The 27,944-nt window shown below is 36.8% G+C and overlaps 2 protein-coding genes across 2 annotated transcripts; both read right to left on the reverse strand.

Annotated features, from left to right (window-relative positions):
* Positions 1–843: 843 nt before the first annotated feature.
* On the reverse strand, positions 844–27,560 carry LOC114360347 (neuropeptides capa receptor-like; the record flags this gene model as incomplete). The annotated part of the gene is made up of 3 exons (XM_028315031.1): positions 844–1,085; positions 4,092–4,175; positions 27,377–27,560. Coding segments are annotated over 3 exons (482 nt in total), but the record flags the coding sequence as incomplete, so codon positions are not given.
* Positions 20,794–22,166, reverse strand: LOC114360361 (lipase 1-like). The gene has a single exon (XM_028315053.1). It carries the CDS (start codon positions 22,057–22,059, stop codon positions 20,863–20,865), a length of 1,197 nt encoding a protein of 398 aa, XP_028170854.1. The 5' UTR covers positions 22,060–22,166; the 3' UTR covers positions 20,794–20,862.
* Positions 27,561–27,944: the final 384 nt, after the last annotated feature.

Raw genomic sequence — 27,944 nt, forward strand, 5'->3', positions numbered from 1 at the left:
CAAAAAAAGTGGTCAGCAAAATCTTATTGTTGCGTTTGGCTACTTGTGTTACGAACTATTTGACGCTGACTGTCCATCCGGGCTAGGATGCGCGGCGTGATATAAGTACTTTATCGACGTGAAAATGTGGGCAAAATCGATAAAATGGCGTGATAACCGCTTATCGCAGCGCGCATACCTACTCTTACACAGCTGGTCCACGTCCATAAGCGCCGTCGCCGCGTCGCCTCAATGAAGGTTACCGATTACCATAACTTTTTTGCGCGATTTATATCTGATGTAATAAGTTCTTCAAAACCATCAGGAACTTATCAGCAAGAAGTAAAACAGACGCTTGTATTATTTTTTATTTTTTTTATTATCAGTGTCTTATTCAGCACAATATCTCAATTTACGTGCTATACAATTTGTGAAATCTTAATTGTAATCTGTTTTGCGTCTTTAATAAATAAAAATAAATAAATTCAAGACTTATAAAACCAACCTGTGAAAGTCAATGAATCTGACACCTAAGTTCAAAACTATCAGGGATTTTAACGCACGTATTCACAAACGATGCTTGCCTAAATGAAGCAGCAAATCGAACGCACAGCGTTGAATAGAGCTCTGTGATTGCTTAGTGTGTGTCCGTGTGCGTCCACGGGCACTTAGAGACCTCATAGTAATGTTTGTGAATGCGGGCGTAAAGGTTTAGCCAAACCAACGCGATCACACGCGATCAGCCGGCGTGCAGCGATGGCGATCAATGCATTTAAGTCTGATCGCCATCGCTGCACGCCGGCTGATCGCGTGTGATCGCGTTGGTTTGACCGAACCTTAACAGTGCTTGGTGAAACTGGTCCTCAGTATGATATAACCCGGTTTTCATCACCTAACCATCACTTTTGCTGACATCGCAGTCACTCAGGTACACCTTTTTGACGTCATCATAATACTTCAGCACGGGGACGTCACCGTCTTTGGCAATACAGAATGGCGACGGGTCCTTTATGTAGTCCACCTTGCTGATGAAGGATATCCTCTGGTCCCTCCTGCGGTAGTGAGGCGGCTTGTTCAGGCTTGGCAGAGGCGTGACGTCACGGCAGCTGTGAAAAAGGAAATTTCAGAATACCATTCTGGAACGGGGGTACAAGATATCAAAAAACCAGTTACTGATCCTAAATGTGCTTCACGAGCTCTAGTATCCAAAGATATCAATCATAAAGTATAGGTTACAGAATAACTGGAATCTAAATCTATCCAAAAATTGAATGTTTCCATCTTGGCTCGTGAAGTACTTTAAGGATCAGTAACCATTTTTAGATATCGCTTAATTTAGAAATAATCGAGTTAGATCACTTATCGTTTCCACACTGTATACGCGCATTTTGATTTGATGTTATTTAAGCTTTTTACGTTTATAATATTAGTTTTGATAGGCGGGTACAAACACAACCTGACAGTAAGTGCAGATGTCTATTAGGTACATAACCTAGTGTATATGTATACCTCACGTCTATACCCTCTAGCAACTCTAGCCTACGTAGTACTTATGCCATTACGGTAAGCTCTACTTAGAATACTTATAACTAGAGATGAAACGGATATCCGGCAACTATCCGGTAGGCCGGATATCCGGCCTAAATTTACTATCCGGCCGGATACCGGATAGTAGCTCACTATCCGGCCGGATACCGGATATTAAAAAAACTACGAAAATTTCCTATAATAAAATGAAACACATTAATCTTTGAGTCAAATATCAATAAAATGGCTTATAATAATGACGGTTTTTATCTAAAGTCCAACAAGTTACAAAAAAGCCATATTAAGGCCTTTAGAGATGTCACATAACTAAACCATAGCGATTTATCTATCGATTTTTTTCAAAGAGTTAGTAAAACCTATTTTTGGAGAAATATTTTGTATAGGTGTTATTTAACAAAAAACATGTTTTTTTTAATTACAAATATTATTGTAACAATTTTTTATTGATAATATTCAAATTCCATGGACTTCTTGTTAAAAAAAACGATTTCTAAAAAGTACTGGTTCTATTTCTTTAAATTAAAAACTGTTAATTTATTTTCAATTCGTTTATTAAAGTCAACAATCGAAAAATATAGTTGATTTTTGTAATGTTTTTAATAACTAAGTATTCACTGCAATCGATTAATGAACCACGGAAATAATCGATTTTGTTATACAACAAATACCCCAGCACTAAATCTATCATCACCCATTTCACACATTGCGTACATTAAATAAAAAATATTTTTACATCGTATTTAATTAAAATATAATAAATGGACTCAGCTTTTACGATATATTTCAAGACAAGTAGTTTTTTTTTTATTATTATATTGCTAATAAAATACAAATATTTTTTCAAAAATATTATGCATAGGTATGTAGTATGCGTAATATGGATAACCTTGAAGTATCATACGGACCATCTTATGTGAAAAAGACTATAGTCGAGTGGCAAAATCTGACATTCTATTCGAACAAATTCGATTTTCGAAAAGTGTGACTTGTCTAGTCTACTAGACCTACTGATCGCGTTCGAAGCACCTGTGCAGCGCTAAACTCGTTACGACATGCAACATGACAATGGGACAACTATCCGGCCGCCGGATATCCGGCTATCCGGCCTAGCAGCTCGCCGGATATCCGGTATCCGGTATCCGGCCAAACAACTATCCGTTTCATCTCTACTTATAACTTATATCATACAAAGCACATTTTTTGTTTGTATGACTTAATTTTTTTATACATTTGATATTTTTGCTTGCTTAGCAATTAAGTTTAGGATTGCAGTCTAGAATTTTATATGTCTAGTCTTCTAAATATTTTTAGGTAATTTCTTATGATTCAGAAATGCTAAACATTTCGGCGAAATCGGATAAGGTACGAGTAATTTCATTCTTTCTAATATGATTTCAGTTCTGTAGGTTCAGATAATTCAATTACATAATTCAGCACAACTAAGGCTGATTTCTAACCATATCACAGTCTCGAGGGACTTACGAACCAAGCCGCGGGCGTGGACTAGTTTACTAATAAATCCTTCACTTGCGGCAAGTTTACTTTACTAGCGATGTCTTGCTAAAGCGAGAAACATTAATGTTATTCATGAAATGAATTTTACGACACCCTTTTGAAGTGCTATGAAATGTAAACAAAATATTCCAATGAAGCAATATGTTTACTGACTCTCGGGTGTTCCCATATTGATAGTAAAAATAAAAGTACAGACACTCAAGCTAAACTAAGTGGGCTCTTCATCAGTTATAGGTAATAAGTACAAGCGAGATTGCCACAAAAATGTACCTATTTATAGTTGTTGCAATTCACGAAGGCTATGGCTATGACGAAGTAGAGTGAGCTTTACATGTGTGGTGGCTCGCTACTGTTGGTTTTTCAAAAGTTTTGATAGACATTACACTATCGTTATGTGCATGTCCACGTACACACAAGTAAAGCTCACTCGCTTTCGTGAGTTGCAAGAAGTATACTTAGTCTGATGTATAAATTTTAATATAATCATGATCATAATTTTAGTAACCCATTCCTGGACGGAAGAACGCAAAAAGCACCATCAAGAACGATCTCCTATTTTTTGCAATCTGGGGAAAGGCTTTTTGCCCTCGTACCTACAGGATTACGGACGTAGCACACTAATCAACCCGGTAAGGTTCATATCCGTATCAACTCGAGGTGGTCTGTATTCTTTGTATGAAACTCCATACTGCAACGCACACTTATCCGCACCGAACGCCTCGCCTTGCGGTTGACAGCGCGCGAAAGGTGATGACAGCTCGCGAAAGACGATACGGTGTTGATCCCTTTCCGAGTTGATAAGTCTGCTATGACCTTTAACGAACTCTCGTAAGAGTAAGGCGATTATCACACTGCGCCGCGCTCCGCCGCGGTACGCGGGACGACAGATTTAATCATTGTATGCAAGTACCTCAGTTTGTATAGAAAACACGCGCGGCACAACACACTGACAACGCGTCTGCGGGCGGGATTTTTTATATGAAATCACGCGGACCGCGGCGGAGCGCGGCGCAGTGTGATAATCGCCTAAGTATAGAATTAGTTAATACCTGGTGTGTTCCAAATTCAAGTTACGGGAATCGCTGCGACGCAAAGTGCGGCAAAGCAGCGTCTCTCTGAATGCCAGCCGATATCTGTAAGAAAGAACACATTTTTATACAGGGTGTAATGTTTATACTTGATTAAAAAAGGGTAGTAAAAACTACTCATTTGAGTTTACAGACGTCAAAATCGACTCTTTTGTTTGACCAGATAAAAATTACGTATAAAAATACGAATAATGTATGATAGAATGATACAATAAATCATGTACGTGCCTACTTAAATCCCAGATGAAACAGCTTAAGACAACGCAGCAAAGGATTTTCGCTCAGACAAAAAGACATTTCATCCCCAAAGAGAAACCTCTACGTTTCACATCTCCTGCGAGACAATAAAAAGAAATAAATTACTTTGTCATCCCAATTTTTCAATAAACAGTTAACTGGACTGTAAATAATGTAATCTTGAGAATTATTTTCATGTTACGAGCATTCGCATTTCTTTTTGTATTGCGATGGCTACTTTTCATTTTAGAAATGTAGGTCTCTGAAATTAGCTTAGTGTGGACGTGCTAAATTCAAATACCGTTATTGCTTTCCTCATTCTACAAAAAATAATTTTGATACAGTTATGAAACCAAAAATGAAAAAATATGCTTATGAGAATTTAATAGAAATATTTTTGAATTAAAGAATGAAATAAAAGATGTTCCTAAATAAATTAAATTCTACATTTAGAAATAAATGTTAAATTGTAACCTGCAATGTAAAATATTTTTCAGATCGTTCGTTGGAATAGAAGTTGTGTAAATGTAGAGACTTTTAATATTATGCTTAATCTACATATTATAGATCCTGGATCTAAATTAAATATTTATTTCACTAGAAATGGATCTCACTATTTTTAGCGTCATGTTTTATACTTACGAAATCTCTCATTGGAATTGTACAACAGTTTATAAAATGTACAGGGATTAACCGTCTCACAAACAGATTAGTGGTACACGAGGCACCGCAGTTTAAAACAAACAGCTTAGTAAATGGTATATAATTAAACATTTCTATAGAAAAACTATAGCTGTAGTGCTTAAATCAGCCAGTGCCTGAGGTATGAGAGCGACGCGGGAGGGTGTTTTTGAGAAGTCAAACGTCAGCGAGACTTCAGAATAGGCTAGTTTCCTAAAAAAAATTTTTTAGTCCGTCTATTTTAATATAAAAAAATATTGGACACGTATATTTTGGCATATATATATATGTATATCATAGCGATAAGACCGCCTAATTGTACCTTATGTGTTCCTATTCTTTCTGTTCTTTTTATGTGGTGTGCAATATAGAGTATTTATTATTATTATTATTTTAAATTGTCAATCAAACAAATAATTACAAAGTTATAATGCATTGAAGTTCCGCGCGACGTCACAAAGTGCTGCACTTTTACGCACTCATTGAGTTCACGGGCCTTTACTTTAGAACTTTGGCATGCTTTTACACTTTCATTAGTTTTAAAAAGTAAAAAATACGTGTCGAGTAGTTTTTGATAAGCTATCTGACGGACTAATTAAAACTCTTGCTTTTTTACCCAGGAAACATCCCTAATGCTTCAGATTTATACAAATTTGAGCATACGCTCAAGTCATAATAATGTCAATGTCACTCCTCCCGTGCCGCTTCCATACCTCACTAACTGCGTTAAGCGCTAGACATACAGATGTCTGTTATTTAATGCAGGAAAATTTACCGACCACCCTGTATTACGTTGGTAGAATTTTTAATTACATTGGAGGAATTTTATTAAAATTGAAGCTTTTTTTATTGCAGTCCACAAAACGGCCAAATGAAAAAAAATTGAAAGGCCGCATTTTATGCTATTTTTATCAGAATCATTTTTATCAGGGAATCAATCAAATGATTTTAAAAAATACTAATTATGTTTCCGAAAATTGCTCATTTACAAAATACACAAAAGGACAAAGAACAACTTTGAAAGGCTTTTGGTTTAAACCAATTAAAAATTCTATTAATTTCTCAATCTCTGTAATTTTTATTTTATAATTCAAGCGTTAAATTTTAGCTTACATTCAGATTATAAATTACTCAACACTATGTTAATTAATTTTAATTAAATATCTAAATAGAACCCAAATCAAATTGGTTATGCGGCCTTAGGCAATTGAATCGTTTTTCCAAGTAAATCCTAAATATGTCTAGACCTAAATTTTATTTATGATTATTCACATGTCAGTTCCGAGAAAGGGTACAATTTCAAAACATACATTTTCAATATTCACGTTGTTTCTAGAAATAATTGAATATAGAACTTCTGACATCCTTTGAATTTTACTAGCTTTTCCCGCGGCTTCGCCCGACTGAAAAATAGGCTACATGTTATTTTGTATACTAATAATACTGTAAAATTTCATCAAAATCCGTTCAGTAGTTTTTGCGTGAAAGAGAAACAAACATGTTAACATCTAAACATCGTTATAATATTAGTAGGATTATCTATAATATACAGGGTGTTAGGTAAATGGGTATATGAGCCGGCACTAGCCCATGCTAACATGGGCATATAAAATGGTATGGTGAAGTCAGAAATTTCATATCATTATTTTATTTTTTTAAATATTCATACAAAATATAAATTTTATAAAATCCGATTTGTATGAAAATTAAAATAACTAAAATGAAGATATAAAGAAGAACGGTCACGCCCCATACAAAAAATACCCAGACCCGACAGAAACGAGACATACCTCAGTTTTTTTGTCATGTCTTAATTAGTTGAATTATATATTTTTTATATTCGAAATCTATGTATAACACCAAAATATTACCCTTTGTTTTTGTTCAGGCGTCATACAAAAACTAATACAAAATGCCTATTTATCACCAAAATTGGTAAATGTATGTACCTAAATGTCTATTACAGCTGCTATGGAATGTATCTAGGTGACCTGGAGATGCAGCCGGATTATACAGGGTGGTTATACATATGGAACGATAAGTGATCTCACTCGATTATTTCTAAACTATACAAGATATCGAAAAACTAGTTACTGATTCTGAAAGTGCTTCATGAGCTCTTTCAAACGGCACCAATAATAGGTTACAGATTATGGAAGCTGGTAACATTGAATTTTTGGATTTTGTAACTTCTCGTTTCCACCCTGTATAATCCGGCTGTATCTCCAAGTCACCTAGATACATTCCATAGCAGCTATTCAGGTACATACATTTACCAATTTTGGTGATAAATAGGCATTTTGTATTAGTTTTTGTATGACGCCTGAACAAAAACAAAGGGCAATAATTTGGTGTTATACATAGATTTCGAATATAAAAAATATATAATTTAACTAATTAAGACATGACAAAAAAACTGAGGTATGTCTCGTTTCTGTCGGGTCTGGGTCACAGATGACCGTTCTTCTTTTCTGACTTCACCATACCATTTATATGACCATGTTAACATGGGCTAGTGTCGGCTCATATACCCATTTACCTAACACCCTGTATAAACTCAAAGGCGACTGACTGACTGACTGACATAGTGATCTATCAACGCACAGCCCAAACCAACTGGACGGATAGGGCTGAGACATGGCATGCAGGTAGATGTTATGACGTAGGCATCCGCTACAACAACAGGTAATCCGCAACAGGTAAGAAAGGATTTTACGAAACTCCTCCCCTGAGGGGGTAAAACGGGATCCACGCGTACGAAGTCACGGGCGGCCGCTAGTTATTAAATTAATCAATTAAGTAGGATACACGTGTGTCTGTGTGTGGCAAGTGTAGACAGGCAAAGGACTGGAATCACTTCATTACATTACTGGCTGGGGTCGCTCGTTCTCGTAATCGAGTTAAGAATTCAACTGGACATAATACAGCCTACACAGTCACGGCACGAGTAGGGAGAAAACGGGAATATTCCCGCCTCTCGTTCCCAACTCTTGTGTAGCCAGGATCTTCGGCTTGACCGCCAATAAAAACCCAATCAGTGAGGGCCAAATTGGTGCCGGGTAAAGACAATCTCATAAAAAAATAACATTTAAAATGTTGCCAAGGCCAGACCATTTTCGTACTACCAAAAAGTTATCGATCTCATGTAGAGTCAAACTTCTAACTCTACTCGACCTAAAATCAAAATCAAAATTATCTTTATTTGTTTAGACTAATTAAATTAGTACTTACAAATCGTCAAATGCTCTTAAGGAGCCTATACATGTCTCATTATTTTTTTGCCCTACCAGCGCTTCGAGACAAACATTTGGCAAGTGCTGAGAAGAAGCGCCGCAACAAACTCAGTCACCACTGTCTGCCGGTTTAACTTAACGTCACATTAGTCAAAATATGTGGCATGGCCATTTGCCATTTTTGGGTGTAAGGTAAAGTACCTACCTAGTTCTTGTAATAATGAAACGGCTAAGCCACAAGCTTGAAAAGGAGGCTGACAATAGTGACAGAGTTTTTTGCACTGCTTCTTCTCAGCACTGGCCCATTTATTGTCCCGAAGCAGTGGTAGGGCTAATTCTGGGACGTGTAAAAGTGCTTTTTAAAAGCCTATTTGCAAATATAAATGAGTTTTATGAGTAGGTACATGTGTACTTTTTTTACTAAGGTATAGCGTTTGTGAAAGTAGGGCAAGCTTAGCTCTACATAAGATCTGATAACTTTTTCATGTGCCCCCGATGTTTTGGAGTTCTTTCTTTAGGTAAGTAACTTTATACAAAACAAGGTTTTATTTATTGCGTCACACACACGTAGCTAGGCTTAAAGTTTGTAACTAGGTCACAGGTAAGTTTCAAATACTCTCTTTCATGTAAATGTACGGACAAGACCTATGTTTACTTATAGCATTTTATGTCACCAGTGTGCTTGCCATGAGTTTACGTTACGTGTGCTCGCTAGCGACTGCGTAAAAAAATGACATTAATTGTATGACATATTGTGCAGCGCCCCTAGCGGCTACTTTCAAGAAACAAAATCTCCATAGAGATTTTTGACGTTTTCGCTAGCGAGCACACCTAACGTAAACTCATGGTAGGTACACTGTTTTATTGTATGAATTCTAGATTTTTTTTATCTAACAAGAAATAGAAAATATCTCAAACACCTAGGCAGTATGCATATTCTGGAAAACTTAAATTAGTAAGAAAGAAAGAAAATAATTTTATTTTGGCAACAAATCTAAATCCTACAGTTCTGAAGAATAAGCCCAAAATTTCTAAGCTTAATAATACAGCAACCACCGAAGCTGACGAAACAAAGTTTCTGGTATTATTAAAACGTTACAAAAAGGTGTTATTATCTATTTTTCAATTGCTGAACTTTTTAACAAGTTCGTAACGTCGCCAAAGTTTGACTGTTAAAGGCGTGTCTGACGATAGTTAGAGAAGTTGACGGTCCGTTTGGGTTGTTACGGTGTAATTAATAAGTGCTATGACAAGTTTATTATTACGGAAAAATAATTTTATTGAGCAAAATAAAATCTATAAGGCGATTATCACACTGCACCGCGCTTCGCCGCGGTACGCGGGACGACAGATTTAATCATTATAATATGCAAGTAGGTACCTCAGTTTGTATAGAAAACACGCGCGGCACAACCCACTGACAACACGTTTGCGCGCGGGATTCGTTATAATAATATGTCGCCACGCGGACCGCGGCGGAGCGCGGTGCAGTGTGATAATCGCCTAACTAAGGACCGTTTTCCACCAAAGCAGAGTCGAGACGAGCGGCATAAAGGTTATTTCCACCAAATTGAAGAGCCGGAAATGAGCGAAGGCAGGGCGTGTAATTAACGGTATTCTATTAGTTGGTTAATTAACACATCCAGTCTCGTCTCCATTTTGGTATTAAACAGCCCTAAGTGTCTGGCACTGGCATTAAAATTAGGCACCCGTGTGGAGTAGCCTGATGTGAGAAATTGAGCAACAACTGCTTCATTATACGAAAACTTATGCCCAGTTTCTGAAATGACAGTTTTGATTTGAGCGTCTTCTAATCAACTTTTAGATGAGCACGCTCAAGTTGTAATTCTCATTTTCAGAAGCCGGGCCATTTACTGAACTACGATATTTTATTCATTTTAATATTTGAGAATTTCGAGATCTCTGGCCCACTGACCAATACTCCAGGAAGATATTCTGTTTTGCGGTCAAGCAGTAACCACACACCTGACACCACTAACTTTTCGGTCAGTGTAAGTTATGTATGCCGGACTTGGCATTTGCATATAATTTGTCAGCTGAAAAAATATGAATGGAATAGTATAATTCTAAAGGATAATTAAAGCAGTGACTGCTCAATCAAAGAGCCCTCGAGGGGAGCAAGACACGTTCACTAGTGTATGCTCGCGAGCCAAATATTGCTCACAATTGTTCGCTGATGTTCGCATTAACGATTCATTGACCTGTCTCACATAAGCCGCTTAAGCCCCTCGATGATCCTCGCTTCGATGTTCGTTTGTAGACAAGCTGTCAATTAGTAGGTATTTTTAAACGTCATGTGAAACAATAATACCGATGTGTGATAGGCTTAAAGTCTGATAACCTTAAATCGGGGGGTGAGGGTCAACAAAATAATATTGACCCCAGAAAGCTAACGAATCTTGTGCCAAAATTGCCATATGAAAACGTAATTAAACTAGAAAAACTAAAACGTAAAAAAAACTAAACTTCAACTCTGTAATTAAACTAACGCACAATTAAATTACACGAAAATTTTAATTAATGTTCACTGTATTTACTGAGGTTAATAAAAGGGCGTATTTCTATGTTAGAAAACAAATTGGGAAAGGGGTATATTGAACTCAAATGTAACATATTACCTATTTAATTATTTGATTTAGATTGTAAATGAGTGATGAAACGAAGTTCAAACTCAATTACTACGTAGCCCTTCAAGTACCGCTTAGGCTGAGTTGCACCTCCTATCTTTAACCGTAACTATAACGTTAACCGGTGCTTTTTGTATGGAGTTTAACATATTTTTGACTTTTGTCAAAGTTAAAGTAAGATATTGCAACCCAGCCTTAGAAAAGTTGGTGTAGATTACTTAAGGGCTTATAAGTTGAGCTGAGAACCATAACAATAAAAATAAAAATATAGTAATAAACTAGCGGCCGCCCGCGACTTCGTGCGCGTGGATCTCGTTTTACCCCCCCCTTCATCTATCTTACGCGGTTCAGATTTTTTCATACAAATGTTTTTTTTTAATATCCTGTTGTAACTTAGCTTTAAGTTTACTAAGGTACCTGCATGCCAAATTTCAAGCGTCTAACTTAAGCGGTTTAGATTTTTCGTACAAAAGGATTTTCCCGCTAATTCCCGTTCCCGTGGGAATTCCTAAGTATCCTATAACCTGCCCAGGAGTATGAAGAATAATTGTACCAAGTTTCGTTAAAATCCGTCAAGTAGTTTTTGTTTCTATAAGGAACATACAGACAGACAGACAGACAGACAGACAGACAGACAGACAGACAAAAATTTTACTGATTGCATTTTTGGCATCAGTATCGATCACTAATCACCCCCTGATAGTTATTTTGAAAATATATTTCATGTACAGAATTGACCTCTCTACAGATTTATCATAAGTATAGATAAACAAGTCGTGTAATTACCACAAACTGTACGTGACCTACTTCTATGAAGTTATTAAGGTAACTTTGCGAACGTTTTGCTGTGGTTTTTTTATGTGCAAGTGGTTTTCTTTGTGTGGAAAAGTTTACCTTGGCATACTCGTAATAATTCTAGGGAATGTCGGTGAATACTAGTGAATAGGTATCTGACTAGGGCGAAGAAATACTTACTGTGCGATTATCTTATTTAGGACCAGTATGGAGTCCAAAAACTAAAGCCGAGTTGCACTATCTACTTTAACTTTAACAAACATCACAAATCTGTCAAAGTCCGTACAAAAAACACCAGTTATTGCCCTAGCCCTCGCCCACGGCGACTTTTTGTAGCGATGCAGTCGCACTGCTGTAGCGCGTTAGTAGCGCGTTGGCATCACTTCTGTAGTGCGTTGCAAATGCGACTAACGCGCGTTAGTAGCGAATAGCGATGCTGCTCACAAGTCTAAAAAGTCGCCCTTATGGTTACCGTTAAAGTCAGCTGCAGCAGCAGCAATATATTTTTGGATATCAAATATCTCATCCTTCTCATCTCTATCTAATCAGATATTGAAGTGAAGTCCTAAAACAAGACGTGCCGGCAGTTCTATTGAGAAGAAGAAAAGGTAGTAATTGTGTCATCTGAACGGTTTCGATAAAATTACCACCTAATTTATTGCATTAAGGTGTTAGGGCTGCCACCTAATTTTACCCAGTTATTTGTCCTGTAGTCCAGTATTATAAAACTGCTAATTAACGTCTCGCGCTTGCTTGCTCTTGAAAATGTTCCAATACTGATGCACTGCTGGATTATACTTTTCCTGTTTTAATCTTAGTACTTTCAATGATCTAGCATTGTAAATATCTTGAAAGACCTCCTTCACAAATTGTGAAAACGACCGGTCCTACGCTGCCCGCATTCAGGCGCTTCCCTCTTGACTCTTTTATAATACTATCTTTTCCGAAGACTATAATCCAGGCTTTTTCAAGGCAAGAGTGAATAGGCACTTACAAGGCAGATAATTATGTACCATCCTAGAATGCATCCCATTTAGCACAAGGTGTGATTGTGGTCAAATACCTGTCTTGTTATGCATAAAAAAATAAAAGAAGGTTGTATGTCCTCCCAGGAAGGCGTCTTCCGGTGCTACCACTCAAGAAAATTTCTGGCTCGATGAAAATTCATTCGCTAGATTTTGTGATGGCAACCCTGAACAAGGCCTGAGAGCGGTCATTACTATCGGCAACTTCAAAAACGAATTCCTTGTTAAATAGGACAGTGGTTTCCAAGTTTTTTTTCCTTTTTCCTTTGTAATTGAAATAAGTCTCGCAAAAGTTATCTTCGACAGTTCAACGGCTTCAACGACATCTTGTTCGGTCCAGTTAATTAAAACAAAAAGAGAACTAATTAATGGGTTTTATAATCCAATCGTTAGTTTAGTTTGAATGAAATACTTTTTTGCTTTTTTAATTACTTAGGGATTTATTTGAATTTGATTTAAGTATTTGTGCCTACTAACTTACTTAAATATGCGTATAAATGTTTTACGCCCGTATTCACAAACGATACCTGCTTGCTTATGTGAAGCAGAAAATCGAACGCATAGCGTTGAATAGAGCTCTGTGATTGATTCTTATGTCACCCTGTCACCACGCGCACTGTGAGACCTCATAGTAATGTTTGTGAATACGGGCGTTAGTATCTAAGCGTTTGGAGATTTTAACTTCTGTGGGCTTATTCTTCCTTAAGTTACACTAGCGGCCACCCGCGACTTCGTACGCGTGGATCCCGTTTTACCCCCTTAGGGTGGAGTTTCGTAAAATCCTTTCTTAGCGGATGCCTACGTCATAACATCTACCTGCATGCCTAATTTCAGCCCGATCCCAGTGGTTTGGGCTGTGCGTTGATAGATGACTATGTCAGCCAGTCAGTCAGTCAGTCACCTTTGAGTTATGTATATTTATATTATTAAGTAATAATAATATAATTAAATCCATCAAGTTAGTCTAACTAGTCCTTGAAATCACTAAGCCCGCATTGCTAGCCATATTTGCCCAGCAATTTGGAATACTTGAACGACCCGGTTATGGGTCAGTGAGTCCGGATATTATCTCGTTTACCAGACAGCCCTAAAAGCCTAACCATGTTGGTTTTCACCCGGGTGTCTGATGAAAGCTGAGAGCTGTAAGATTTGACAAATTAGTTATTCGTTCATTATCCAAGACATAAAGAAATGTTAAGTAGACTAAAGCCCGCTCGCCGAGCACGTAGAATTTCGTCCAATGACCCCAGACCGGACTATACGCGTAGTAAGTATATTGTAAACTTACTACTCCCGGAACTACTCCTTCACTGGTTGGGTTTCGTCTTTCGTTTGAGGCCAAATTACTCCCGTAAACTAACACCACCACCATTAGGGAACCAGTGGGATTATGAGAATTATTATTATTACATTCTTTACGCCACTCTTGTAGCGGAGTTTTGGGCTGACACTATGTAGGTTTGTGGTCGACACGACAAGAAGAAGATTTCATTATTTTGAAGAAGTTCAAAAGAAGCGACATAATGTCGACTCCTTTTCAGTTCTAGATTCCTTTGATTCACCCTTTTGTGCTACTTTCTCAAATAGCATTTTTATTATTATAATAATTCCAATTATTTGGTTTCTATCTATAATAATAATAAACCAGATTTTCCCAGAAGTAAGATAAAGTACTTTATAATAAAGCTTATCAATAAACTATTAATATGAGTTGTCACGGATTATTTTATTTATATCGTCCGCGCGATATTGATTATTGTTACCGAAACTATTTGTAGCTTTAAAAGCTTTTGTAGCTATTTATAATGATTAAGAGCAATTTTATAAACAGAAATTATTAATCCGTACTTCGGGAGGCTTGGTAAGCCTCTTAACGTCTAGACTTCGTGACATTATGGGAGCTCGCATTGCTGTTGCTAAGTTACAAAACTAGGTCAAAAATCGAATAGAAAGCATTATCGAATGATAAATTATCTACAAGCACCGCTTTCCAAACTTCAAATTCTGTAAAGTAAGTATTAGGTCCTTTTGTATTATGTTCCAAATATAGCTTGCCCTACCACATATCGGTGCTGGGAAGAAGTTGCATGTACAGACGGCTCACATAACTGAAAAGTACAAACATTTGTGTGCATGAACTGTATTGGACTGGGTTTTTTCTATGTATTTACAAAAAAAAGTATTTAAGTATGTTTATATCCGTTGTCTAAGCTTTGCTTAGTTTGGGACTAGAGGTGCAGTGTAAAGTCCAAGGATATTTATTTGTTTAAGTATTTTAGTAGGCAATTAAGGTTCTTGGGGATAAGTATGTAGGAGGTAGGTAATGCAAGGTAAATACAGTCGATCAGACATTTAAACATTGTTTCAACATCGCATTTACTTTTATAACAACTTTTGATACCACAATGCCGTCGTTGGTATTTTCAATTCGTGTCATACCTACTAGAATGTATGAAAAAGCTAACAAAACATTTTATTTCAATCCCTTCATGATATTAGCTTCGCTCAGTTTGTTCACGATTCTTGAAAGATCCAAGGACGATTGGGAAAGTGCCTATGTGTGTATTCTGTTTTTGTCACGGATATTTTTCGCGCGATTTAAATAAAGGTCCCTTGTCAGACACGTTATACATCAAAGTGCCGTCTGCTGAATTGTAATGGAATAAGGTCAGAATATTATCGGACTGGACGTAGTATTTTTTGAAGATAAACTTATACAGAACATTTTACATTTTATGGTCCTTCCATTCCAATTCTATAATCGTAGCTGGATTTAGATAGATACTAGATAGAAAACTTTACTGACTTTAACACAACGAGAATAAAAGGTAAATAAAAACAAAGAAAAATTACAAAGCCATTGCGTCAATAGGAGCTCAGCATTTATCTTGACATGCTTGTATGGGCATGTCATTTTTTTTTGCAATAAAGATTTTAAATAAATAAATAAAATAAAACGTTATGTTAAAGTGTGATACTTTCTTTTGTAGGCCAGTGTAGTTTAAATATTGAACAAAGACTCTTCTTGAAACTAAGCTTAATGTACTAAAGAAGTTTGACTTACAAGTACTAAACAAGCTTAGGACTTCGTACTACTGTTGTCTTTAAATAGAATCACGTTCCAAGAGATCGAGTTGTCATTATTTTAAAATGGAGTCGGTTTGTTCATGCAGATTAAGAAAGTTTTACGAATCTCTCAGCTATTTTTAAGGTTTCTTGGGACATAGCAATCATATTTCCTCAAATGAAAATGAATATGATAAAGGGTAAGTTGGTAAGTTTTAATCTAAATTGGAATTGGTCTTGGAGTTGTACAAAGGACAAAGCACACTTATCAACCCGGAAACGGATCATAACCGTATCAATTCGAGGCGGTCAGAATTTTTTGTATGAAACTCCGTACTGTCACTTATCCGCACCGTAACGTAAACGCCTCGCTTCGCGGTTGACAGGGCGGCGAAAGGCGATACGGTGTTGATCCCTTTCGGGTTGATAAGTGTGCTGTGACCTTAAGGGTTAATCTATTTTCAAGAGTGGAATGTTTACGATATTTTTTCTTTGTTTTGTACTTGAAAATACTTAGTTAATCAAGACTTGTCACATTTTTTACGTATTCGTCTTTTTACTTTGGCTATGTATAACATCACTCTAAAGAAAAATGTTGCAAAAACGGAAAATATTACTGCTACTAGTACTATAATGTGGCGCGCATCATCTAGCTCAGTGGTTCCCAAAGTCGTCTGGGCTACGAATCATCTAATACAAGTTCCCAAACTCGGGACCCACCTATAGGAAATTTAACCGTTATCAATATAGGGCAAGTGACCCGGTTGTGGCCACCGATCCCTTTGTGGCCATTTAGAACTTCAAATCGTTATAACTAAGGCAAAGACTAATATATTACTCTATGGTTTACGGGAATAAAAATATCTAATATTAGCAACACTGATAGCGTTAACAGCTTTGATGTGTCAAGCTTCACTTCAATCCAACAAATCATTATTTTTTGAGAAGCGTTAATTGTTTTAAGTCTTGTTAAAAGGCTAAGGCGAGCGGGTGAGTAAACAATCATTATTTTCTAAATCCTTCTTATTTTTTTAAATGTTTATGTTAAACCTTAATAAAGAATACACTGTCTAAGTGGTACTAATGATATTTTATCGCTATTTGTTTATTAAGGGGCTTATGAGAGGTGGCCACTAATGGAGCCAGAATGAATGAATTTTCCCATCTTTGGCCACATGAATGGCCAAAAGTGGTGCACGAAGAACCCCACTTTTGGCCATTTAGTTTTTATCGTGATTTTTCAATTTAATTACTTAGCTATATGAATTTTGATGGCCAAAACTGGCACATGACTGTGGCCAGAAATGGGGTAAAGCTGGCCAAAAATGGCACAAATTCCCATTTCTTTTTCTTTTCTACAGGATTATTTTTCCATTGAATCATTATGAAAAAAAAATGTATCCTTAGGCTAGATCTAAATATATTTAATCACTCTTTACAAGAAATAAGTCCGTGATAACAAAAACTGTAAAATAATATAGCCTCAAAGTCTAAAAAATTCTTAAAATGGCCAAAACCGGGTCACCTGCCCTACCTAAATAAAGGACTCAGATCGGTAGGGTGGTGTGTCGTTACAGGCAGGGCCCACTCAATGCTCGCTCGCGAGTCGCCACCCATAGTTTGGGAAACCATGTTCTAGCTAGACCCTAGAGTCTAGGTAGTACATGATTACCTACGTCTAAATTCAAGGTCTGTCTACAACAGCCAATTAGAATTATTATTAATTGGGATTGGCAATAATTAACATTAATGATGACACATGACCTCGTACATGCGAAATAATAACATGGACATAACTTTAATGAGGAATTAAATTATATTCTCTTTTACATTTGTGTAAATAATTTTCGTTTTTCTTCTTTTCACCTGCCACGCCGACGTCAATTGTTAAAATACGTTACAATATTTCCAGATACTACATAAATTAGCAATATTTTAATTATGTTTTTCCGACCATCAAACCTGTAGTATAGTCCGATGAAAATAAACATGGTAGATACGAGCTTAATAAACGCAGAACTATTTAAATCTCTGATTTTTATGTAATTTGGCAAAGGACATCATTCTTTTTGGGCCTTTTCTAAAAGTGCCGGCCAACAAAAAATTATGGTACGTATTGTTAGAACTAGCTATTTGGAGCAATAGTTAATATGGCACAAAAGTTGTAGGACCACTCAGAACAAAGTCATACAAGTTCGATGATTCATCATTTTCATACATTTATTGACTTTTAAAGTGTTGGCAAACTTGAAAATAATTACATATATGTTTTGTTAGAAACTCATGATCCAAAACAATTATCAACCGACCGCTCTAAGTTAGCGATCAAATGACGCGATGACGAAACGAAAAAGATACATCCGTGGCCCGCGCTAGCAGTGTCGCTGTGGCCGGGAAGAAACGAGCAAACATGCCAGCCAATAGGATGGCTCGGAGCATACCCGTCAGTGAATGAGACGGGGACATTGAAAACTGAAGTGAAGGTCATCCAGTTATCCATGCGACTCGCGTTACATCAAACGGCTACCTGCTTGCGTTATCGTTAAACATCATTGTTAAAGCCCGGTCGCCGAGTACGTAGAATTTCGTCCAATGACCCCAAGCTATCCATCTTTTTCGCTCGCACGAATCTATGTTGCTGTCGCGCTCGCACACTCACTGCGGCCGCCCGTCGCACAATCGCGACAGCAATAGGTATAATTACGTGCGAGCGATAAGGATGGGTAGCTTGGGGTCATTGGCCAAACTTCTACGTGCTCTTCTACGTGCTCGGCGACCGGACTATATGTGAATATTCGACTCAGATTCCGTTTGTTGTGTGAAGTGGCTAATCATTTGTGTATAAGCTGTCGTGGAGATATTGGTACACGGCGTAGATACACCTGGGCTTCGTGAGAGGAAGGTTTTATAAATATTGCTCAGATTATAATGGATGAACTGGTGGAAAATGAAGTAACATGAAAACTACTTTTTTGTCACTTAAATAACTGAACAGACAATGAACCCACACTTTCGCACTATAATGACAGATGCTTCAAATAACTAGTTCTATCAATATCAATAATCATTATATGATTCTCTGCACTTTCAAAAATCAATAAATGCATGAAAATGATGAATCATCGAACTTGTATAACTTGGTTCAGAGCGGTCCTACAACTTTTATGCCATATTAACTATTGCTCCAAATAGCTAGTTCTAATAATACGCACCATTTTTTTTTGTTGGCCGGCACTTTCAAAAAAGGCCCAAAAATGTATGAAGCCTGAATGATCTCCTTTACTGTTTCTTTTATAGGCATCGCAAGAGAACTTGTACCGTTTGGTCGTTTTCGTGCCTCTGGGCATATATGGTAATAAGTAAGTATGCATTTATGTGTACCTACGTAATTTCATTTCCTAGAATTCGATCCTGTATCAAATATCAATCAAAGTGTCCATATTCCTGTTTTTGTCATAAACATATCTTTCGCATGATTTAAACAAAGGCAAAGGCCCTTCTGTCAAGCGAAACGTCAAAGTGCTGCCTGATCAAAGTAATGGCAAAAAGGTCAGCGGAAATAAACATTATAAACGGGCTGGATGTAGGTACCTATATATTTTTTAATAATAGGAGGAGGAGGCAAACTTTGTGCGAAACACACTGTCAAGTGTCAATCTACTCGTATTGATTGTAAAAAAACAATCAATACGAGTAAGTTCGACAAAGCCGAACTCTATGCTTTTTGTGCATCAAAAATCAAGGTTTAAAATAATAGTTAGTCCAAGTTTTAATTTACGTTTAGAACATGAAACATAATATAGGGGTGCGTGACAGTTTATATAAGTTTATATGATATAAATTCATTTCAATAACGTTCATATTGTATAATAAACGTATGTTATAATAACACTTGATATAATTTTTTAACATATAATGTTTACTTCATATAATAAATCATTTCTAATAATATCATTTCAGATACCAATCACAACGCATAAAGACATTTGATATAAACCTTACTTAATCTAAGACTCATTTGATGTAATTTTGTTTAATATAAATATTATTTTACATAACCATTACTTGTAATAAATATTATTTGTTATACTCTTTAATTGATATAATTTCTGATAGATATATAACTTTAAGTATGTTCTTCTTTAGCTTGACTTATAAATGACTTTAGTGACAAAAACGAATCGCCGTAAAACCGACTCCACGTAGTCTTGTCTGCCCTACCCCTAGAGTGTAATTTAGAAGCGCGTAGGCACGGAGGGGCGAGGCGGCCCGCGGGCTGAGGAGCAGGTGGCTGGAAGCGAGGCGCCGCGGCTGAGGCTGGCCGGCGAAGCCGGCCAGCAAGCCGAAGACGCGGTGTCGAGCGAAAGCCATCTGCGACGATTAGCACGCGAGGGACCGCCAGAGCCCCGCAGTGCCGGAGCCGTGACAGAAGTCTCAAGTTTTTAGTCAAATTTGCATGCTGCATGCCTGCATGCCTGCTTGCTTGCTTGCTTGCNAAGCCTAACGACAACAGTAATTACATTTAACATTGTTTGAATAAAAGTAACATAAGCTCAAAGTCATGCCTATTTTAGATCAGAAGTACACAATTTTTCTTTTTTCTCGTCAAATCCGATGTATCGCTCACGCCACCATTACGATTTGACTGAGGCGGGGATGTGTCCAGAGCTATGTTTTACCAGTGAAAGAAACTAAATGACGTTAGTGGTTTCAGCACAATCGCGAAAGATCATCTTACCCCAGGGGATCAACTCGTACTACTTTCCCCTATTTGTCTTAAAATTATTCGTTTTAAAATTATATTATTCGTTTATTATAGTAAATAATTATTATATTAAACGATTTTATATAATTGGATGTTATATCCTCTAAGTGTTATATGATATGTAGTTATATCATACATTACACACCCATAATATAGATATGCTCTAAAAGGTTTTATAACTAAATACAGTATGGTACTGTTAAAGCATAAGACATTTAATACTTGTAGTCCTTTTGAGGTATCATTAATCAATAAACAACATCAAGCCGTTTCAGTGCCACTTTATTGATATTTTTGCAAGAGCTCCAAAACTAATGGAAACAGGTAATCCTTCATGTTTTTGCCCCAAACGAAGTCAGCGTGGTTGGTCTGGGGCCGCTCCATCTCATGGTAGTACACCACGTTTGGAAGGTTCTTTCGCAACAGTGCCACGTCCTTCACTGTTGAAAGATAGTCGTTCTTTCCCACCAGCAACGCCACTGGTATACGCACATTCTCCAACGGATAGTTAAGGGCCTTCGCCGAACCATACACTTTATAATTGCTCAGCAAACCGTAATCGTACTTAGTAAACCTTTTCTTATCAGCTATTTGCACCAAATGGTTGCCGTTCTTTATGGTGGCAACATCAGGATAGTGCCCGAAAAGTATTGGAAGGAATTCTGGTTCTAATTCTTCTTTATCAGGTCCAGCGATTGCGAATACGGCTGTGGCGCATATAGCATATCCAATAAGCTTACGTGTACATAGTGCTTCGATGGCTTTTACCAATGCGGAGTCTCTGGTGAGTAGTTCATATGTTCCTGACAACTGCAAGGCTGGGCTGATCACTGGCCACACGTCAATGATGACCTGCACGGTTTCCTTTACATGGTGTAAGTAGCAGATAGGAGCCAGCGCAATCAAAAGTTTAATTTTATCGTTGTACTCAGGTTTCTCGGCAGTGAGAATATAAAAGATACTGTTCCCCTGAGAATGGCCGATCGCTTGTAACCCCGTTTGTCCAGTTTGGTTCAGCACAAGATCAATCATAGCAGGGAGATCATAGACACCAAGTTCGTGCTGACTGTAATTCCAAAAAGATTTTTTATCAGCGTCGGGGTCCAGTGTCACGTGGCGTTTGCTATATTTATTGCCCCTGTTGTTGCCGGCCCAGACGTCATAGCCTTGGTTAGCCAAAGTTATGGCCAAAGAAGTGTTTCCTCTTACTATAAATGTGTCGCAGTTATCAATGATACCGTGCATCAAGAACACAGGCTTGTTTTTGTGACCCTTGATGTTGAACACTGTTAGGATGTATCCATCTTCGGTGACCACTTGATGTTCATCACACTTATGACCGTATTTTATTGCGAGCTCTGAGAAATTTAATTTCCCGTCTTCTGGAATGCTTTCAAGGCTTGTGTCGTCACTGGACTGTGTGACTATGGTTTTACTTTGCATTAAATTCAAAACAAGTAAGATCCATATTCTTTTCATTTTACTGGTCTAGTTAATATACTGCAATGAGATTACGATGTAGAACTTCAAAAGGCAGAAAACGGATTTTTCACTTTTCACAGTTAAAAAAAATTAAACGACGTTCACGTAAGACTTCTTTTTATTATGGCGCATTACCTTTTATATAAGAGAAAATTATCGTATGTAATTATTCAGTAACATTGTATGTCACTGCTAAATACGTTTCAATAAGTTGATTTTTTAAATAGGTATTTCATTATTGTTTTGTTACATTTTAAACATTAACTAGAAAACGATTAAATCACCTTTGAAAATAAGTACTCTATGAAAAATGACTGTTGACGTAAAATATGCCACTGAGTAAAGATGAATAAACTAAATAACAATAATAAATAATTGGTAAAACATAATTATGTATTATAGATCGTTTCATCCACGAAGACGCGCCCCACCATTCTTCCGCGAATGTTTGAGTGCTATCGGTACACGCTAAATTATCAATGAGTGCACACGCACACTACAATAATGACGCTCGGATTGCTCGGATCAACCTCCCCGCACCCCGCGCTTCCCTCGCCAAAAATTGGTGGGGCGCGTCTTCGTGGATGAAACGACCTATAACATGGAAGAGTATTGGGTGGTATTGGCTCTTTTCGTAATTTCATTACCAGACACTGTGATAATGTCTAACTTCATGGTCATCCAACAACATTGTGTTTACTCAACTGTTAACAACAATTTAATGAATAATTACTGATTAGGCACGCGTAAAGTCCATATTAAATACTAGCGGCCGCCCGCGATATCGTGCGCGTGGACTCCGTTTTACGGGTGGAGTTTCGTAAAATTCTTAGCGGATGTTTACATCCTATTAGGAACCTACCTGCCTTTCAAGTCTTTAGGTTTTTAGTTTTTGAGATTTGGGATTCAATCAGTGAGTGTTATGGTATTTCGCTTTTTAGATTCTACATCATAATAATAATACATATAGTAAGTGGGTAGGTAGGTAGAATAATTTTAATTTTAGCAAAATTTTGTGTTAGTCTATTATTTTTTATCTTCCTACGTCATTTGACAAAAAATAAAACATTGACGTATTAATTAGTAATTTTCATTAAAATATTAGGTATTTCACCTTCCAAGTCATTGGAATAATTGAATAATGCCTTCTTATCATGTATTTGTAGAACTTTGACTTTAATTAAGTGTACCTAATAGAGTATAGACTTATAACGGAAACAACATTTTAGATTTTTTTAGATTAAAGGATACCTAATTTATAAAAATTTTGGAATTTTACATTTGTAATAAAATATTATATCTAATATAAATATTTTAAACTCGTAGCAGGTACAATGAACCATAGGTGTAAGTCCGTGAAATCCAAATGAAAAACTTAAAGATGATGAAAAAGAAAAATTGGTGATTTCGTAACCTTATAACACAACTGAACCTATTAGATTTTACACAGCCCTTTTATTGTAATTTGCATGTTGCTCCTCAGCTGCATTGGTACAGTAATAGCATCATCATCATCATCAACAGCCCTATACAGTCCACTGCTGGACTATGAGCCTCCTCCATAGTAGAGGGTTTTGCCATAATCCCCACGCTTGGCAGGCGGGTTGGAGATCGCAGTTTAAATGATTGATGTTTTTCAGAGAGCGCTGCTGCCCGTGTAGTCCTTAAGTCGCCTCTTACGACACCCGCGGGAAGAGTAGGGGTTGGTGACAAATGTATTCTACTCTGCCGTCACCACAAGACACGGCAGTAATAGCGTGTCATCCAAAATAGCCAAAGTTCGCAACACGTCTTTATACAATTGGAATAAGGTTGTGTTACCAAAATTTTGGTCATTTTGGGTCATTGGGTGTAACGAAGTATTTGACGCTGACTGTACTCTTAAGTTACGAAGATTAGACGACACGGTTAAAGAACATCAACATAACGTTTATTTATCTTATAAACTTATGCTGATAGACATATTTTGCAGAGTATAGTCACGATAGCCGAACGGTGAAGGGGTCGGTGTGGCCGACTCGAGATCCGAGGAACGCGGGTTCGAATCCCACCGCCGCTCGACTATTGTGGTGAGCCCACTCGTAACACAAGCTTAATTATTTAGCTTAACACATCGACCTTTTTGCAAGTACTAAATTTACAGTTAAAAGGGACGTCATTAAGGCACTCAGAAACCATTGACTATTATTGACGCAATGAATTGCTTCTTTGTGAGTTTTTGTTATTTTTAATTATTATCATTTTTTTAACATCTTTTATTCATATTTTTTCCCAACAACAATGTACTTTTATAAAAAGGGAAACCTTTCATTGGCTATACTATCAGTCTAAATCTTATAACTAATATTTTCAATGTATCGCTGTTGGTTTCTATAAAATAAATAAATAAATAAATAAATAAACACGAGGGGCTAACGGGACTATTAGTAATTTGTACAATACAAATGCTAATAATCTTTCTAAAAAAAAAAGGCGCGCGCGCACGGGTGATTTTGTCACCGTGATAGCGTGAGACTATGTCTCTCCTTAGTTATGAATAAATACTACGTTGCCTCTCTTTTTCTCTTTATAAAAATGTAAAAGAGAAAGATATACTGCCACGGTGGCAAAAAGTCATCCGTGCACGCGCGCCTTAACGCTAACGCTCAAGTCCCAAAATAGTCCCAAAATGCTCAAAGTAAAGTGAATCTTAAGTGAATCGTAATATACCTACTATTATGTATTCTGTGTCTTAAGTACATATTATCTTTTCATCTACCTACAAAGTTTGCTATGTTCGATAACCCATTCGATAGCGTGAATGGCGGAAAAACACCATTATTTTCGATGGAAACACCATTATTTTGTATGGTATCACATTTTCAAGACCGTTAGTTAACACACCCACCGTGCTTTTATCCTAATGTACCAAAAAAAGCTGTAATGAAAATTACGATGTAAGTAAATGTAAATAGAGGCCTTTTTGCTTTAATGGAGCAATTAATAAGGCTCGTACTTATTTATTTGTTTGTATTAAAACATCAACATTTACTTTTATTAATGTAGGCATGGCATAAAAAGCCCTGCTCTGGAAAAATATTACTCTTTATTAGACAAATAAATTCTCAAAATGGGAAAAGTAAATACTTACAAAAAGCAAAAAAAAAAAATAGTCGCCATCAAAGAAAAAAACCTACGCTTATTTTGTCGTTTGAATAATATTTTCCGTTTTTGCAACATTTTTCTTTACTGCTCCGCCCCTATTATTTAATTTTTCAAATCGGACCACAGTTCCTGAGATTAGCGCGTTCAAAGAAACAAACCAACAGCTTCAGCTTTAAAATATTAGTATAATGTGCTATTTTACAACGAACATTTGTAGTCTGAACAGAATGTCGACTGTACTTTAGTACTAATCGGAATAATGTAAAGCTAGATGTAATTTTAGAGATGCGACTCTGAATCCCTGAAGAAAAAGCTCAAGAAAATTCGTGCTTCATCAACGTTCAATAAGGAACAATTTAGCTTGCTGTAAAATTTCTCTGAAGCTTTATTTATTCTTGTAGATCGTGAACGGTGGAATCAAGTTATTCCAATTGCTATGAAGAAGTCCTTCAAGGGTGGCTAATATTTAAAGTTAGTCTAGATCCAGTTCAATTTGTAGGAGTTCTATCAGTATTAGAAGTTTTTTGCTTCAATTAGAATACGTTAATTGAATGAATAATTAACTACTAGCAGCCGCTTTGGACCGTACTTACGCGTGGATCCCGTTTTACACCCTTAGGGGTTGAATTTTTCAAAATCCCGTCTTAGTGAGCACCTACGTTCTAAAAGCAACCCCAATATGCAAAATTTGAGACTCCCTAGCACTTGTAGTTTCTGAGATTTCGTGATGAGTGAGTAAGTCAGTCAGTAAGCTTTCGCTTTTATTTTAATAAGTAATATATTGCAATATTAATTAAGACAAAATGACAAGTTGTATTCTGAGAGACTGTAACTTATGTAACACTAAATAAGCAAATTAGAATTACAGCTCTTTTATAAAGAAACATTTGAATACCTACACAAACATTTCGTTAATGGTCATGGTACAGTTAATTAATTTCAACGTTGACTTTATCTTTAGGCTTTAAAATAATTTATGAAACAAACGGAGGACGTGGTCTGGCGCTACAACTAACAATATTTGCTAAACATTTTTACTCAATTAGTAACAAAATTACAGCTGTATAAGAAAAAAATCCCTACTAATATTACAAATGCGAAAGTAACTCTATCTGTTACGTTTTCATGCCTAAACCACTGAACCGATTTAGATGAAATTTGGCATATAAATAGTTTGAGTCCCGAGAAAGGACAAAGGATAGTTTTTATCCCGGGTTTTTGAAACAGGGACGCGCGCTAAAAAGTTTTTCTGTGGCAAACAAAATTTACGCGGGCGAAGCCACGGGCAAAAGCTAGTAACAAATAAATAAAGGAGACAACTAATAGAACTTATATTTTAGTGAAATTGATGAATACCTAACCTTTCCCCTTATTGTTTTGTTTGCTAGGTTTAGGGAAATACTAAGAATAGCCTAGACCAGTGGTTCCCAAAGTTGTCTGGACTATGACTCATCTAATACAAGTTCCCAAACTCGGGACCCACCTGTAGGAAATTTCGCCCGCTGCCCAGCGGCCGGATCGGTAGGGTTGGTGTGTCGTTTTACAGGCAGGGCCCACTCTATGTTCGCTCGCGACCCACCACTGGGTCGCGACCCATAGTTTGGGAAACCCTGGCCTAGACTATTAATCTACGACAATAAACAATGGATCTGAAGTTTGGTGTAATTTGTTGTCTTATCTTTTCTATTGTATAAATAAATAGATAAACGACAACTTAGATTACTTTGAAATGTTTAAAGAGGCAATTTTGTAGATTGCTTTAAAAGCTTTCCGTTTCCGAATGCTGAAAGCTTTAGAACAATCTTTTGAATTGCTTTAAGTATTAAATATATCATATACTTAGTCAAAAAGATTATATTTTCTTTAAAAATCATTGATTTTAGATAAGGACGCATCCGATGCACATCATCATGGTGTTTCATATACCACATGGATGAATGACATGAAATCCCATAAATTCCTACCTACGAGTACGTTCAATTATACACGCATTGCCCGCATTTGAAAAATCTTTGTGTAGCGTTAACAATTTTCATTTCCTTAAAAACATAATTTAGCCTATTTACGGATGTTTTGTATGGCATATGACGCCGCGGCGCCGTGAGAATTTCTATGGCATCTATAGGTATAGTTTCTTGGCCCTCGTCCTGAAGATTATCAATTGACTCACCTGCCACTCATGACATTGTACAGTATAGGGTTGACAGTAGCCGACACGTAGTAAAGCGCCCCCGCCACATTGAAGAGGTGCTCGTTGATGACGTGGAACTGAGGCAGGCTGTCCCCGTAGATGAAGAACAGCCTCTGGATGTGGAAAGGGGCCCAGCACACGAAGAAAGCTACCACCACCGCAGCTGCGGACAAAAGTAGTGGTTAGATGGATCTGAAAGAGCGGGACCCTCATATTATCTCTAAAAAACCTATTAAGTTATCAGGGGTTTTACTAGCAATTTAGTCAGAGTATAAAATGTGTAGCAATAGGTACCTCTTAACTTACATAATTTATAGTTTCCTCCTCAAAAAAACTTTTGATGAGTTTGAGTTTTAAGTAAGTTTTTTCTTAATTTAAAACTGAAATTTATTAGGTAGTAAGCTTTTATAAATAATGCTTTTAAGATGAAACTTGTTTTTGTCTAAGATTTCCAAGATAGCTGTAGGGATCCCTGAACATAAAGGATTATTTTGAGCCACAATATTTAAAACTCCATTCATTTCTTTCTAAGAACTGCAAAAATACT

This window comes from Ostrinia furnacalis, unplaced genomic scaffold (genome assembly GCF_004193835.3).
Source record: "Ostrinia furnacalis isolate ACB-3 unplaced genomic scaffold, ASM419383v2 OfSCF4955, whole genome shotgun sequence".
Taxonomy (NCBI): Eukaryota; Metazoa; Arthropoda; class Insecta; order Lepidoptera; family Crambidae; genus Ostrinia; species Ostrinia furnacalis.

Excerpts from the sequence above, each read along its gene's own strand:
- LOC114360361 (XM_028315053.1), bottom strand. The coding sequence starts at position 22,059 with ATGAAAAGAATATGGATCTTACTTGTTTTGAATTTAATGCAAAGTAAA.